The sequence below is a fragment of the Bubalus kerabau genome, chromosome 2, assembly GCF_029407905.1.
Source record: "Bubalus kerabau isolate K-KA32 ecotype Philippines breed swamp buffalo chromosome 2, PCC_UOA_SB_1v2, whole genome shotgun sequence".
Classification (NCBI taxonomy): Eukaryota; Metazoa; Chordata; class Mammalia; order Artiodactyla; family Bovidae; genus Bubalus; species Bubalus kerabau.
In genome coordinates, this window is record NC_073625.1 from 100,358,417 (window position 1) to 100,375,200 (window position 16,784).

The 16,784-nt window shown below is 39.4% G+C and overlaps 1 protein-coding gene across 2 annotated transcripts in view; it reads left to right on the forward strand.

The window, feature by feature from the left end:
- The window catches only part of C2H3orf85 (chromosome 2 C3orf85 homolog), a 32,614-nt gene extending 20,540 nt beyond the window's left edge, over positions 1 to 12,074 (forward strand). For both annotated transcript variants that reach the window (XM_055568127.1, XM_055568126.1), the window contains 2 exons: positions 9,874 to 10,007; positions 11,522 to 12,074. In XM_055568127.1, coding sequence (XP_055424102.1) covers positions 9,874 to 10,007; positions 11,522 to 11,611 — 224 coding nt within the window. In that variant the 3' untranslated portion in view covers positions 11,612 to 12,074. The remainder of the gene's footprint in view (positions 1 to 9,873; positions 10,008 to 11,521) is intronic.
- Positions 12,075 to 16,784: the final 4,710 nt, after the last annotated feature.

Sequence of the window (16,784 nt, forward strand, 5' to 3'; positions counted from 1 at the left end):
AGTGAAAATGAAGTCGCTCAGTCATGTCCGACCCTCAGCGACCCCATGGACTGCAGCCTACTAGGCTCCTCCAACCATGGGATTTTCCAGGCAAGAGTACTGGAGTGGGGTGCCAAGCCACCAGGGAAACCCTTAATTGCTTATACTGAGTTCTAAGTGCTCTACTTCCAGAATCCCATTCCTAAGTATTTTTGAGCTTGTGGCAGGACTGTAGTGCTTATCTCCATGTTCAGCATGAACATCAGTATCCCCTACACTTGAGAGAAATAGCTCACTGAGGGCCTATCCTTTCTGTCCCCACTGAATCCCTTCACGTTTACTTAATAGACAGTGAATCAGGAATGACAAGCTACCACTGGTTGGAGTGCCCTTGTCTGTGCTCCTTTTTTTGTTTCCTGTTTCTTAGTGAGGCTCTGAGACAACTCACCTGTTGGGTTCTCTGACACCTTCTAACACATAGCACTCCATTTCTTGGTCCTGGTTTTGATCAAGTTGAGAAATAAATCAGAGTTAATTATGGAAGGCAGCCCATTTATTACTGAGAAAGGCTAATGAGGCAAACGGAACATAGTTGGATCCCAGAGTTTGGCAAATTTCATATACAGTTTCAGCTTGTAGAACCAGAACAAAAAGTGTGCCCTCTGAGGGCAGCTCACTCTCAAGAGGAAAAAGGATGGATGAGCTGGACATGCCAAGTTATGCCTCTTGGATCTACCAAGAGGGAGCTCTCAGTGAGCCCCCTCTGCACAAAAAGAAAGGGAGTCTGCCATCAGACTCTGCCCTTACATTCTGCATCTTACATTTCACATCAGGTTTTCTGATCTTTTTAGTGTATGTGCTGTGCTTAGTTGTTCAGTCATGTCCAACTCTTTGTGACCCCATGAACTGTAGCCTGCCAGCCTTCTCTGTCGGTGGGGATTCTCCAGGCAAGAATACTGGAGTGGGTTGCCATGCCCTCCTTCAGGGGATCTTCCCAACCCAGAGATTGAACCCAGGTCTCCCGCATTGCAGGCAGATTCTTTACCATCTGAGCCACCAAGGAAACCCTTCTTATTACAAGTACCATTTTTATAATCATGAGCATATTATATAGACTATTTAGTCATTTCCCCATTATCAAATTTAAAGACTCTTTTTCAACCTCTCCTGGGTAATGGCAATATGGGGAGTCTTTCCACTTCTGACTATACAGCTTCCCTTTTTAATATTTATTTTATTTATTATTTATTTATTTGGATGCACCACATCTTAGTTGCAGCTCATGGGATCTTTAGTTGAGACATGCGAACTGTTGGCTGCAGTACATGGAATCTATTTCCCTGATCAGGGATGGAACCTGGGCCCCATGCATTGGGAGCAGGGAATCTTAGTCACTGGATCACCAGGGAGGTACTATATCAGTTCATTTCAGTTCAGTTCAGTTCAGGTCAGTTGCTCAGTTGTGTCCGACTCTTTGCGACCCCATGAATTGCAGCATGCCAGGCCTCCCTGTCCATCACCAACTCCTGGAGTTCACTCAAACTCATGTCCATCGAGTTGGTGATGCCATCCAGCTATCTCATCCTCTGTCATCCCCTTATCCTCCTGCCCTCAATCCCTCCCAGCATCAGAGTCTTTTCCAGTGAGTCAACTCTTCACATGAGGTGGCCAAAGTACTGGAGTTTCAGCTTCAGCATCATTCCTTCCAAAGAACACCCAGGACTGATCTGCTTTCAAATGGACTGGTTGGATCTCCTTGCAGTCCAAAGGACTCTCAAAAGTCTTCTCCAACATCACAGTTCAAAAGCATCAATTCTTCGGCACTCAGCTTTCTTCACAGTCCAACTCTCACATCCATACATGACTACTGAAAAACCATAGCCTTGACTAGACGGACCTTTGTTGGCAAAGTAATGTCCCTGCTTTTGAATATGCCATCTAAGTTGGTCATAACTTTCCTTCCAAGGAGTCAGCGTCTTTCAATTTCATAGCTGCAATCTGCAGTGATTTTGGAGCCCAAAAAAATAAAGTCTGACCCTGTTTCCACTGTTTCCCCATCTATTTCCCATGAAGTGATGTGACCAGATGCCATGATCTTTGTTTTCTGAATGTTGAGCTTTAAGCCAACTTTTTCACTCTCCTCTCTCACTTTCATCAAGAAGCTTTTTAGTTCTTCTTCACTTTATGCCATAAGGGTGGTGTCATCTGCATATCTGAGGTTATTGATATTTCTCCCAGCAATCTTGATTCCAGCTTGTGCTTCTTCCAGCCCAGCGTTTCTCATGATGTACTCTGCATACAAGTTAAATAAGCAGGGTGACAATATACAGCCTTGATGTACTCCTTTTCCTATTTGGAACCAGTCTGTTGTTCCATGTCCAGTTCTAACTGTTGCTTCCTGACCTACATATAGGTTTCTCAAGAGGTAGGTCAGGTGGTCTGGTATTCCCATCTCTTTCAGAATTTCCCACAGTTTATTGTGATCCACACAGTCAAAGGCTTTGGGATAGTCAATAAAGCAGAAATAGATGTTTTTCTGGAACTCTCTTGCTTTTTCAATGATACAGCGGATGTTAACAATTTTCCCTTACTTCCACACTGCCTATCAAGCCATGATGGGCACTCATCTGTTTGTGCATAATGTGAATACATTTTTATTTGTATTGCTTTAATTGGCCAGGTCTGTTTTAATTTCCCTTTCACTTATTTCCATCTGTCTCAGTTTGAACAGAACTAAGTCTCAGTAAATTCCTTGACAATAGTAGGGGCTGTGCCCACTTAGCATATTCTATACACTTTCAATATGATACCATAGAGAGGAAGTAATTTTCAGTTAATGACCTATTTGTTATGAACATATTCCAGTTCAAAATGTTAGAACTGAAAAAGACCTTAGAGACTATATGATCCAGGCTTGTTTTTCAGAGCAGAAAATGGAGACACAGGAAAAAGAAGTGGCTTAGCGATCTAAGTTATTGCAGGGCCAGAGTAAGATTCCAGGTCTCTGACCATTCTTGGCCTGCATGGTGAAAGCTGTGATCTCAAATATCTCCATATTCTGTAGTGTCTGCCTTATTTCTGCCATACAGGCTTTTCTGCAGAAGATATTCCACAAATGTTTAGATGATAGGTTGAGCTTGACAGGTCCTATTAAAACTGACTATAATACAGGATGAAAGCAAGGAGGGTATGTAGGGAGCTGGAAAGAAAGAGAGGAAGATTTTTTTTCATAGCTTATGATTATAAAGTTTAAAACCAACCTGGTTGATACTGCCTACATTAAAACACACACACACATATTTAAAAACCAAAAGAGTAATAGAACTCAGGGTTCAGTTTTCAATCCCCAGCAGTATTCCATGGGTTTGCAAACACAAAAGTCTGATCTTGTTCTCACTAACTTTCAAGGTTGATCAGACAGAATGAAAAAGGGAGGGGAAACTTCTCAAGCAGAGAGGATAATAGCATGCCCTTCTACATTACTTGCATTTTATTTCCAGCCCTGCCACTGACTTACTATGTGACCTTGAGTGAGTCGTTTCATCTCCAGATGTCAATTTTCTCATTTGTAAAGTAGGATAATAAATACTGCTTTCTGTCTTGCTCATGGGTGATGTTATTATCACCACCAATTAATATTTATTCGGTGCCTGTTGGGTGCATACTACTGAGGTAGAAGTTTTGTTCTGGAAGGTGGGAAGAAGAGGAGATGAAACATTTTCCATAAGCATAGAGATTTACAAAAGACAGAATTATTAGAGCTTAAAATAGTTATGGCTTATATTTTAAAGCATGCCTCTCTGCCAAGGTTTATGTAACAGCATTTTTTCTTATTGTACAATACACCAGGATAATTATGGTACAGAATATTGGTTTTACTTTTGGATGTTATGTTCCATATAACATTATTTTAAGCAATTACTATACTTTCTTATGTAGCTATAATTTATATTCTAAACATAATTTATTTCAAAATATTTATTAGATATGGATGTCATTAGATCTATTTGCCTAGCCACTACCTCTGTTTCTCTTTTTTTTTTTTAAGAAAAAAATCTACATTAAACATGTAACACTATAATTAACACTTTTTCAAAGAGAATGAAGAGAAATCTGAAAAGTCACTTGTTAACACATCCCAGCTAAAACCAAAGTTTTAATGCTGGTTCATCCACAGAAATCATTCCAAATGAATGAGTCTCCTGTTCTCTACAAATCAATCCTGTCTTCTCATTCCTGCTGTCACTTACCTGATTCAAGTCCCACTAATCTCTCATCTGGACTATTTGATGAGCCACCTACTTTGTGCCTCTCACTCTGCTCTCTTCCTTTTACCACCTGTTCTCCACATCCCCGACAAAGGAATTTTCCAAGGTTCATCTGTGAGTAGATAACTAAAATTTTGGCATATACATACACAATATTATTCAGCCTTAAAAAGGAATGAAATGCTGACATATGCTACAACATGGATAAACCCTGAACACTAAGTGAAGTCCGTCAGATACAAAAGGACAAATGCTGCATGGCTCCTCTTAAGGTACCCAGAGTAAGCAAATTCATAAAAACAGAAAGTAAATGGTGGTTACCAGGGGTTGGGGAAGAGGGTAATGGGAGTTATTGCTTAAAGAGTAAAGAGTGTCTATTGGGAATGATGAAAAAGTCTGGAGATGGTATGGTTGCATGACATTGCAAATATATTTGATGCCACTGAATCATACAATAAAAGATGATTCAAATGATATCACAATAAAAATATTTCAAAAGTACATCTAGTCTTATCATTTTCCCTGTTCAGAAAAGATAATTATTTACAGAATAAAGTCCAAATTCCTTGGTATGATGGTAGGATCTTCCTGAATGTAGCTCCAGCTTATCTTTCCAACGTTAACTCTGACACATCTATACCACAAACAACCCTACCTTTCAATCACGTTGGCAAAGTAAGGGTCACTGAGTCACATAACATCAAGCAGAGCAGTTCCCTGTGCCTTACTCTGCTCCTCTGCTCCTCAGCTCTCCAAGTTTCTTCAGCCTGGAATATGTGTTCTTTGCTTCCCCTCCCTTCCTCCTAACTGTGGAAACCTCATCCTTTGAAGCTTAACTCAGAACCAACTTCTCTGTGAGACCTTCCTTCCAGTATCAGAATTAATCACTGCCCCTTCAGATAATCTAGTCAAAATATGCTGCTGCTGCTGCTAAGTCGCTTCAGTCGTGTCTGACTCTGTGTGACCCCAGAGACAGCAGCCACCAGGCTCCCCCATCCTTGGGATTCTCCAGGCAAGAACACTGGAGTGGGTTGCCATTTCCTTCTCCAATGCATGAAAGGGAAAAGTGAAGTCGCTCAGTTGTGTCTGACTCCTAGCGACCCCATGGACTGCAGACTACCAGGCTCCTCCATCCATGGGATTTTCCAGGCAAGAGTACTGGAGTGGGGTGCCATCGCCTTCTCCAGTCAAAATATATCTTCTTATAATTATTTTTCAATTCTGAATATAATATGTGTTTCCTAGTGGCAAGAGTTATTTACTGATTATCTTCCATGCAGTAATGATTATAAGAGTAGGAATTAGGGTGAGGCAAGTAGAGGTCTTATGGCACAAAATTTGTATAACCCTAAGAGAGAATTCCTTCTTTTTTTGTACTTTTTAAATTGAGGTATAGTGCATTTACAATGCTGTGTTAGTTTCAAATGGGGCTTTCCTGGTGGCTTAGATGATAAAGAATCTGCCTGCAATATGGGAGACCCAGGTCCAATCCCTGGGTCTGGAAGATCCCCTGGAGAAGAGAATGGCAACCCACTTCAGTATTCTTGCCTGGAGAATTCCATGGACAGAGGAGCCTGGTGGGTTCCCATCCATGGGGTTGCAACTTATCAAATAACAAGAATGAATTCTTTACTTTTTTGAATATTTAAAATTGAGATATAGTTCATTTACAAGGTTGTGTTAGTTTCAAGCATACAACAAAGTGATTCATTTACACATATATATCGGAGAAGGCAATGGCACCCCACTCCAGTACTCTTGCCTGGAAAATCCCATGGGCAGAGGAGCCTGGTAGGCTGCAGTTCATGGGGTCGCTAAGAGTCGGACATGACTGAGCGACTTCAGTTTCACTTTACACTTTACTCATGCATTGGAGAAGGAAATGGCAACCCACTCCAGTGTTCTTGCGTGGAGAATCCCAGGGACGGGGGAGCCTGGTGGGCTGCTGTCTATGTGGTCACACAGAGTCGGACACGACTGAAGCGACTTAGCAGCAGCAGCATACATACATATGTATATATATACACATTTTTTCAGATTCTTTCCCATTATATGTTTTTATAAAATACTGAATATAGTTCCCTGGGCTATGCAGTCAGTCCTTGTTTTATCTCTCTGCCCCTCACTCTCGCACTATCCTCTTTGGTAATGGTAAGTTTGTTTTCTATGTCAGTTAATTCCTTCTTATATTTTATGCCCTACTGACTTCACTTGCCTCATCTAATCTCAACTCTGGTACTTAGCAGTTTATATTGATAATAGTTAGTGCTTATCATGCATTGTTTTAGTTATCTACTACAGCATAACTAATTTCCCCAAACTTTAGCAGCTTAAAACATTAAATACTTATTATTTCATGATTTCTAAGTGTCATCAATTTGGGAGTGTCTTGGGTTCTGACTGAGGATCTCTTGTGAGGTTGCAGTAAAGATACTAATGGGAGCTGTGGTCCTCTTAAGGTTTGACTGGAGCAAAGGCATCAGGTTCACAGGTGGTTCACTTACATGACTGTTGGTGGAACACTTCAGTTCCTTGATGTGGTGGCCTCTCCTTTAGGGCTGCTTGAGTGTCCTTCCAACATGGCAGGTGACTGGCCTTAGTGTAAGCCATGCAAGAGCAGGGCACAGCAGGACCTGTAATGTCTTTTATGTCATAGCCATGGGAATCACACACTGTCATTGCCTCAGGAGTCTGTGGTTACACAGGTCAGCCCTACTAAGAGAAAGAGGGGACCACATGAATACCAGCAGGCAGGGATCTTTGGGGATCATCTTAGAGGATGGCTTTCACAGGCATGTTACTTTGATTGTACTGATTAGATTACCTAGCAGCAGGTTAGTAACTATTATCTTCTGAAGTCAACATTTGCTTTTTACTTTGAAATCATTGAATAAATAAAACTGCTATTTTTTTATAAATGGAGAATATGTCTGGGTCATATTTCGATCCTCTGTTAGTAGTACTGTGTTTTGCACCCAGAGGCGTCTTGACTGATGTATAATATCCAGAGAGGCTGTTGTTTTCTTTTTTTTAAAACTATTATATTGAAGTATTGCTGACTAGCAATGTTGTGATAGTTTCAGGTGGACAGCAAATGGACTCAACCATATACATACATGTATCCATTCTCCCCTAAACATCCCTCCCATCCAGGCTGTACATAACATTAAGCAGAGTTCCCTGTGCTATACTGTAGGCCCTTGCTGGTTATCCATTTCAAATAAAGCAGTGTGTGCATGTTGATCCCAAACTCCCTAACTATACCATCCTCCCACTCTTCCCCACTGGTAACCATAGTTTGTTCTCTAAGTCTCTGAGTCTTTTTGTTTTGTAAATAAGTTCATTTGTATCATTTCTTTTTAGTTTCCTCACATAAGGGATATCATATAATGCTTAAGGGATATTATATGATACTTAAGGGATATCATATGATACTTCTCTTTCTTTTTGACTTACTTCACTCCCTATGACAATCTCTAGTTCCGCCCATGTTGCTGCACATGGCATTCTTTCACTCTTTTTAATGACTGAGTAGTATTCTATTGTGTATATGTACCACATCCTCCTTATCCATTCAATAGACTATCATTTTCAATACCTATTTGGAACTAGAGCTTACTAGATTGACAAACTAAACTAGAAATAATAGAGCTGATAACTAGAATCCTGCTTAGAACTCAAGGCCAATCTTGGGAAAGCATGAGATCATAAGGAATGTATAAGTAATGGTTATTTCCTTTCTTTCCATAAACATAAAATATTTTTATAATCTGACCCCAAGCAACCCTCCCTCTTAGTAATAATATAGTGCAATGGCTCTGAAGGGAGAATTCTATCTCCCTCTCCCACTAGCTCTGTGGCCTTAGACCTATTATTTAACTTTTTTTGTGCTTTAGTTCCCTTGTATACAAAATAAAGTGATTAACAGTACCATTTCTTAGGTTTGTTGTGAGTATTAAATAAGGGATTCCCTGATAGCTCAGTTGGTAAAGAACCTGCTAAGACCCCAGTTCAATTCCTGGGTCAGGAAGATCTGCTGGAGAAGGGAAAGGCTCCAGTAAATAAGGTAATTCAGGTATAATATTTAGCACAATGCTCAATAATTGTTAACTAAATTTATATAAAACTCTAATCCAGCCACCTCTAACCACTGTTTTCAGACATTGGTCTTGTAGATTTCCTAATGTCATACCTTTGTTCACATCACTTTTTAAGCTTCAAATTAAAAGACTTTCCCCTTCTTTCATTATGCTAGACATAATCTTTCCTTATGCTAGACATAATCTTCCCTTCATAGAATAGGTTAAGCAGTTTCCCTGACCATGAAAATATCTGCTTGTGCTCTGATACTCCAATCTTTCCTAAGCTACCTTGAAAGTAAGTGAAAGTAGTGAAAGTTTTAGTTGCTCAGTCGTGTCTGACTCTTTGCAACCCAATAGACCATAGCCTGTCAGTTTCCTCTGTTCATGGGATTCTCCAGGAAAGAATACTGGAGTGGGTTGCCAGGGGATCTTCCCAACCCAGGGGATCTTCCCAACCCAGGGATCAAACCTGGGTCTCCTGCATTACAGGCAGATTCTTTACCATCTGAGTCACCAGGGAAGCTCCCTTAGCACAGTCAAATTCTGTGTATCCTTATTTTATTTTGTATCTTGGACCCTTTATCCCCTCTCCTATAGAAGGGAGGTTTCATATTTATAGATCACTATAACCCTAACCTATACAGATTATTGGACAATGAAGGCTTGTTAATGATGAAGATATAAAGTGTCTAATGTAACATTACTTACAGTTTGATTCATAATAAATGCTTCTTTATCACAAGCAATGAACAGATTTATATTGTTGCCATGAATAAGTCAGGAGTATGTTCTTCCTTTATAACATGATTGTGTTTTAGTCAAGAATGAAAGCATAATATAGACTGTTAAAATTTCAAGATCCTAAAGAAGTATGGGTTTTTTAAATTACTTTTTTCTTAATTCTAGAGTGAGAAGAAGATAGAAAATGCAAGCCTGCTTGCATTTAAAGAAGGCTCTCTTAATGTTAACAATGTTAACTACAGTTTCAGATTTGGGAGCAGTCTACTTCAAAATGAAAGATATGTTCTATTTTAACAGGCTGAGAAAGCAAAAATAAGATTGTAGACTTACAGGTTTGAACCAAGTGATTTACATCTGTTAATTTATCCAATCTTTATAGTAAGCCTGTTATTGTCTGTGTTATTATTGTTTTTATTATTGTTATATCTCCTTACAGACAGGAAAACTAGAGCTCAGAGAAACTAAGCAACTTGCCTAAAAAAGGGAGAGAGCTGAAATTTGAATTTAAGTCTGCAGTCTCCCATACAGGAACAGAAACTCTGAAACTCTTCTCCATCGACCACACAGCGTTGGCTGCATGCTGTGTGATACACAGGTCACATAGGGTGACGACAGGACAAAGATGCCAAAGGACTGAGGAGCAGCCATTGGCCCCAGGGCATAGATTTTCCAGAGTTGCCTTCTTAGGTGCCCTTCCTCTCAAACACCATGGCTGCTTTAAGAGGACACAATTTCTTTAAGAGGAAACACTCAGATGTAAACTATTGCCTTAAAAGATGCTGTGCTGTTGGACTCAATTACAGGAGTACTGGGAGCACCATTTTTATTGGAGGACCCAGCAAACCAGTTCCTACGTCTCAAAAGACACATATATTTGCAGGATTACTGGAACCCAGATCACAGCCCGAATACATGGGGAAACACTCTGGTTGATCAGGTATTTGCATTACAAACAAAAGGCCTTTCACTATCTCCCTTTTTAATAAAAATGAAATTTTTATTTTATATTGGCATACAGTTGATTAACAATGTTGTGTTCGTTTCAGGTGTACAACAAAGTGATTCAGTTATACATATGCACAATCTCTATTTTTAAATAAGCATGGTAGCAACTGGCATTACACACCACCAGCCCAATTCCTATTTTTCTCTCTCTAGCTGTCCTGAACTATACCTGCTCTTTCCTCCCTATGAAGAGGCTTTCATCTAGTAAATCCACCTCCTCCTTCAAGACTAAGATCAATGTTCCCTTCTTTCTGAAGCCTTTTCTTTCTTTCCAGGAAGGCATCTGTCCTTCCTTCTTCTCTCATCTTTGCAAGCTGTTCACATGTGAATAGTTCTCAAATGTCACCCTGGAATTATTTGTTGCATGCACCTGATCTCCCTACCTAGACTAAAAATGTAAGGTGCTTGTCTTATCCATCAAGGTCATTATTCTCAAGTTTCAGTGAATTAATTATTATATGGTTGGGCAGATGGATGGAGGGATCATGGTCATATTTTAGTTCCCTCTTAGCAGTTGACTAGCTAGTTTTTCTCTGTGATAATTATCCAACCCTTTACTGTCATTCCTTCATTTGCTTGCTTTTTGTTCATTATCCTATTTATTTGTATTCTTATCCCAAGAGAAATTAAGAAATTTTCATTACCCAGTTTTATTTCATTCTTACTTTTTTTATGGAAGATGACATTGAAACTCCAGGCCAAATGAAATTGCTGGATTATTTGAGGATCTCAATTATTCATGACTTTCCACTATAATTTTGCAATTTAGGAAAAAAAATGTACAATTAATTGATTAATTAATTCCTTCAATTATTTATTCTTTCTTTTCACTGTATCAGGCTCTGATTAGCACCAGTCATAAGGGTATATAAATAATTTATTTATATAACATAAAGTCAGAAAGAAATGAATGTCCTTGTTTTGCTGGGGCCTGGGTCTCATCCTTACTCTGCTTGGCTGGATTTTAACTGGTCAACTAGGATCAGCTTGTTTTTGCTTAGCATTTGTTGCTGAAAAACACCAGCTTGAATAATGCATTTCGTTTTATGCCTGTTTTTATCCAACAGGCATCATTTAGAGGTATTAAAACAAGACATTTGTTTATTTGGCAAATGAAATAATTACATAAGCTGGTAGACTGGGTCTTCTTTATGGAATATTGACATTTTCAAGCACATTCTTGCCTATAATTGTAGACTATTGCTATAATGAACAGTTACCATAATGTAACAAGACTCTACTGCATTGGTTCACCCTATGGCCCCATATGTACTGCAAAATATTTGAGCATTTAAGTAAACAGATCACTGAAAGTGTGAAAACCAAACCTTACTCTTCCATAGTATTTCTCTCAATCTTTCAGGAATATCTGCATGATAATCAGAATAATTGATGAGATGTGTTCTAAATACTGAGAGATCATGACTTAAGTTTCTTTTGTTGCAGGCTCGTGAAACATGGACTGCTTTGAAAACGACAGCACAGTATTATCTGAATCTGAATACTTTCACCCTTGACATGTCTGCTGCCCAGTAAATGTACCTTGCTGGTTAAACCAGGATAACAAGAATAGTGGGACCCAAAAAGTGGCGATGTACCCCAACCACCAGCTTTGGGGACCTGAGGGCAAATCCACACCACTTACTATATTATTTATGTCTGCCTCATGGAGCTGTTGAAAGGAGTAAATATGGAAATCAACACTGATACCTCGAATTAGAAGTTCTCAATAAATGGTAGCTCTTAAAATGATAACTAAAATAAAGACTGTAGTAATAACATTTACCAAAAAGGAGCTTTTATGGGAACAGAAAATATAAAGCAAAACATAGTGTCATTAAAACTCTCTGTCCAGGGACTTCCTTGGTGGTCCAGTGGTTAAGAAACTGCCTTCCAATGCAGGGGATGAGAGGTCAGTCCCTGGTCGGAGAACTAATACCTCACGTGCTGCGGGGAAGTCTGGGCACCACAACTACAGAGCCTGAGTGCTATAGAGCCCAAGAGCTGCAACTGGAGAAAAGCCTGTGCAGCTTAATGAAAGATGCCACATTCCACAGTAAAGATCCTGCGTGCTGCAACTAAGTCCAGATGCAGCCACATTTTTAAAAAATAATTAAAATTAAAAAAAAAAACTGTCCAAAAAGGAAACAAAACAAAACAAACCTCCTGTTGGTAACTCCTGCTTTCTACTGCCTTTTCTTTGAGAGAGTTACTTCACTTTCCATTCAAGGAAGGAAATGGAATCTCTCAAATGGAGCTGGTCCTCACCTCTTTTCTTCAATATTTGTCAGTTCCTGAACAACAACAAAGCCAATCTATTCCAAGACCATACTTTTGTTAAATCACAGCTGTACTGCTGTGGGCAATAGAGAACAAAATCTTAACTCATTTTGGGAAATAGATGATGACTAGGAGTCCAGTGGAACCCACAAATCTGTAAGCTTTCCTTGGAAATTTTGTAAAATTTGTGCAATTTTTGTATTCTGGTTTATAATGTACTTATGATTGTTTCAATATGAAACAACAGTTTTAAAGAAGTCTCACATCCATTATCAGTCACTCCCCATCCCCACCACACCCCAGCCCCTAATAACCACTAATAAATTTTCTGAAGCTATTTTTTTAAAAAAAAGGAAGAAATAATATTTTAAACTTACCAGTCATGTGCTTTTATTCATCTTTCCGATAAAGCTGAAAAATTGACTCTACATAAAAGTGGGCTACATTTATCCTATAGTTTTCCATATATCCACGGAATACTTCAGTAGTCTAGTTTAAGAAGTACTGATAGATGATATAGCCAATCATCAAGACACTCCCCCAAATCACAGATAAGTGGATTTGCCTTCAAAAGTCCATTTCTCTGTACACCTGCATCAATTGTTCTCTGCAGGGATTTCTTTTGGTAAATAAAAGCATCCCCTGCAAGACCATAGTTGATCTAATGGTCTTAAAACAGTCTTGAACACTTTTTCAGCAGCAAAAATCAGATGCCAAGAGCTGCACTGTAAAGACGCTGCCCAGCACTTTATTCTCCAAAAGGGCACCGGCGGCTACTCAGTATTCCACATTTCTTATCCCATCCCTTACAGATATTTTCAGTGAGAAATTTGAAGCTAATGCATAATTTATTATGTTAACTGTTATCCTTTTCTAATACAGATAAACAGGTTTTTTAATCAAAGCACAACCAAATGAAAGAAAAGAAATCATTTGATTTTATACTAAGAAATAAATTTGACAACAATAACATACATTTTGATACCACAAAGTTCTACACTTTCATTGTTTAATAAAAAAAAGTAGGGAATGTCTATGTATTGCTCAGGGATCCTCAGAGTCAGAATCAATAGAATGTGTATATAAATAGAAAGAGATTAAGGAATCCACTCATGTTTACAAATGCTGCAGAGTCCAAAACTACAGGATAGGTTGGCAGACTGGGAACCAGAGAAGAATCAGTGTTACAATTCAAACCTAAAGAACACTGGGCTAGAAAACCAGGGAAGAGCTAATCTTGAAGTCCTAGTCCTAAGGCCATCTGCTGGCAGAATTCCCTCTTGCTCAGGAGAGGTCAGCCTGTTTTCAGGCCTTTAACTGACTGGATGAGTTACAGAGGGCAATCTGTTTTACTCAAAGTCCGTTAATTTAAGTTTTGCTGCTGCTGCTGTGAAGTCGCTTCAGTCGTGTCCAACTCTGTGCGTGGCAGCCCACCAGGCTCCGCCGTCCCTGGGATTCTCCAGGCAAGAACACTGGAGTGGGTTGCCATTTCCTTCTCCAATGCATGGAGGTGAAAAGTGAAAAGTGAAAGTGAAGTCGCTCAGTCGGGTCCGACTCTTAGTGACTCCATGGACTGCAGCCCACCAGGCTCCTCTATCCATGGGATTTTCCAGGCAAGAGTACTGGAGTGGGGTGCCATCGACTTCTCCGAATTTAATCTCATCCAAAAGCACCCTCACTGAAACACGCAGAATAATGTTTGAAGACATATCTGAGCAGAGTGACCCAGCCAAGTTGACACATAAAATTAACCATTACAACCTATTTTAAGTGATCAAATTGTCTACACACACACACACACACTCAGTTGTGACTGGAGCAATATATGGTAGGGAAAAAAGAAAAAGACTTTGATTCATTTTATTCAGTATAACATCAGAAAGAATCTTGGTGGATTGTGAGGCACTAATAATGGGAAGTTATAAGTTAGCTACCATGTTGATTTTGAAGTAGGTTAACATTAAGAATACACAGAAGAACTGTACAAAAAAGATCTTCACGACCCAGATAATGACAATGGTGTGATCACTGACCTAGAGCCACACATCCTGAAATGTGAAGTCAAGGGGGCCTTAGAAAGCATCACTACAAACAAAGCTAGTGGAGGTGATGGAATTCCAGTTGAGCTATTCCAAATCCTGAAAGATGATGCTGTGAAAGTGCTGCACTCAATATGCCAGCAAATTTGGAAAACTCAACAGTGGCCACAGGACTGGAAAAAGTCAGTTTTCATTCCAGTCCCAAAGAAGGGCAATGCCAAAGAATGCTCAAACCACTGCACAATTGCACTCATCTCACACGCTAGTAAAGTAATGCTCAAAATTCTCCAAGCCAGGCTTCAGCAATATGTGAACTGTGAATCTCCAGATGTTCAAGCTGGTTTTAGAAAAGGCAGAGGAACCAGAGATCAAATTGCCAACATCCGCTGGATCATGGAAAAAGCAAGAGAGTTCCAGAAAAACATCTATTTCTGCTTTATTGACTTTGCCAAAGCCTTTGACTGTGTGGATCATAATAAACTGTGGAAAATTCTGAAAGAGATGAGAATACCACAACACTGATCTGCCTCTTGAGAAATTTGTATGCAGGTCAGGAAGCAACAGTTAGAACTGGACCTGGAACAACAGACTGGTTCAAAATAGGAAAAGGAGTATTTCAAGGCTATATATTGTCACCCTGTTTATTTAACTTTTATGCAGAGTACATCATGAGAAATGCTAGACTGGAAGAAACACAAGCTGGAATCAAGATTGCCGGGAGAAATATCAGTAACCTCAGATACGCAGGTGACACCACCCTTATGGCAGAAAGTGAAGAGGAACTCAAAAGCCTCTTGATGAAAGTGAAAGTGGAGAGTGAAAAAGTTGGCATAAAGCTCAACATTCAGAAAATGAAGATCATGGCATCCGGTCCCATCACTTCATGGGAAATAGATGGGGAAACAGTGGAAACAGTGTCAGACTTTATCTTTTTGGGCTCCAAAATCACTGCAGATGGTGATTGCAGCCATGAAATTAAAAGACACTTACTCCTTGGAAGGAAGGTTATGACCAACGTAGATAGCATATTCAAAAGCAGAGACATTACTTTGCCAACTAAGGTCCGTCTAGTCAAGGTTATGGTTTTTCCTGTGGTCATGTATGGATGTGAGAGTTGGACTGTGAAGAAGGCTGAGCACCAAAGAATTGATGCCTTTGAACTGTGGTGTTGGAGAAGACTCTTGAGAGTCCCTTGGACTGCAAGGAGATCCAACCAGTCCATTCTGAAGATCAGCCCTGGGATTTCTTTGGAAGGAATGATGCTGAAGCTGAAACTCCAGTACTTTGGCCACCTCATGTGAAGAGTTGACTCATTGGAAAAGACTCTGATGCTGGGGGGGATTGGGGGCAGGAGGAAAAGGGGACGACAGAGGATGAGATGGCTGGATGGCATCACCAACTCGATGGACATAAGTTTGAGTGGACTCTGGGAGTTGGTGATGGACAGGGAGGCCAGGCATGCTGCGATTCATGGGGTTGCAAAGAGTCGGACATGACTGAGCGACTGAACTGAACTGAACTGAACTAAACATTAAGAAACAATTCTACAATTAGATTGCTATCTGATCAAACAAGCATGGAAAGAAGGTTTCTTATTTAAAGATAACTTTATGAGAAATCATTGCAAATTAATATATCAGAAAATGAACAACAAAGAAAACCTAGGTCTACCTAAAATAATTCATCTAGAAATCTAGTGGTTAACTTCCACATAACTGAGAAGGAAGTGAGTAGTCAGTTGTATAGACAGGTTTTAAGAAAACCCAGATACCACATATTTAGCATCCATATACAAAATTGGCTTAGAATACAACTATGAATTCAGTGTTTAAAGAAATTGCTTATATTGAGATACCAATTATCTGGTTGACTCCATTTAACTGATTATTTTCCCAACGGTATGTGAATTGACATAGTGATTTTCTTTTTTTTTTTTTTTTGGTGGGGGAAAGGGGATATTTTTTAAGTCTATATCTAATTTATAAACCTTAAGTGAAAGTCTGCCTAGTTAAAGACTGAAGACTCTATAAACATTTTTAAGAGTCTAGAACAACCTAAAGCAATCTGGACAATATTAGGAAAAATAGAGAGGATCAGAGACTACCTTTCTGCTCCCTTACTTCCTGAGACTCTACACGACCTCTGTGGCTGGGGTGTTCACATGTTCTATTGCAGCATTAAGAACATACATGCTTTGGTGACTCTGAATTCTTCTAACTAGAAAATTTTCATTTTAGGGCTTAAAGGGAACCATGTTGATTTACTCTCTTTGTCTAATTGATTAAAAAGGCCAGTATTTAAGTGGAAGTGATTGGTAATTATATTACCACTAAATTCAGACTCCACTGAGAGTTTGGTACAAATTTGAGGCTCACCAACTTCACTCTCAC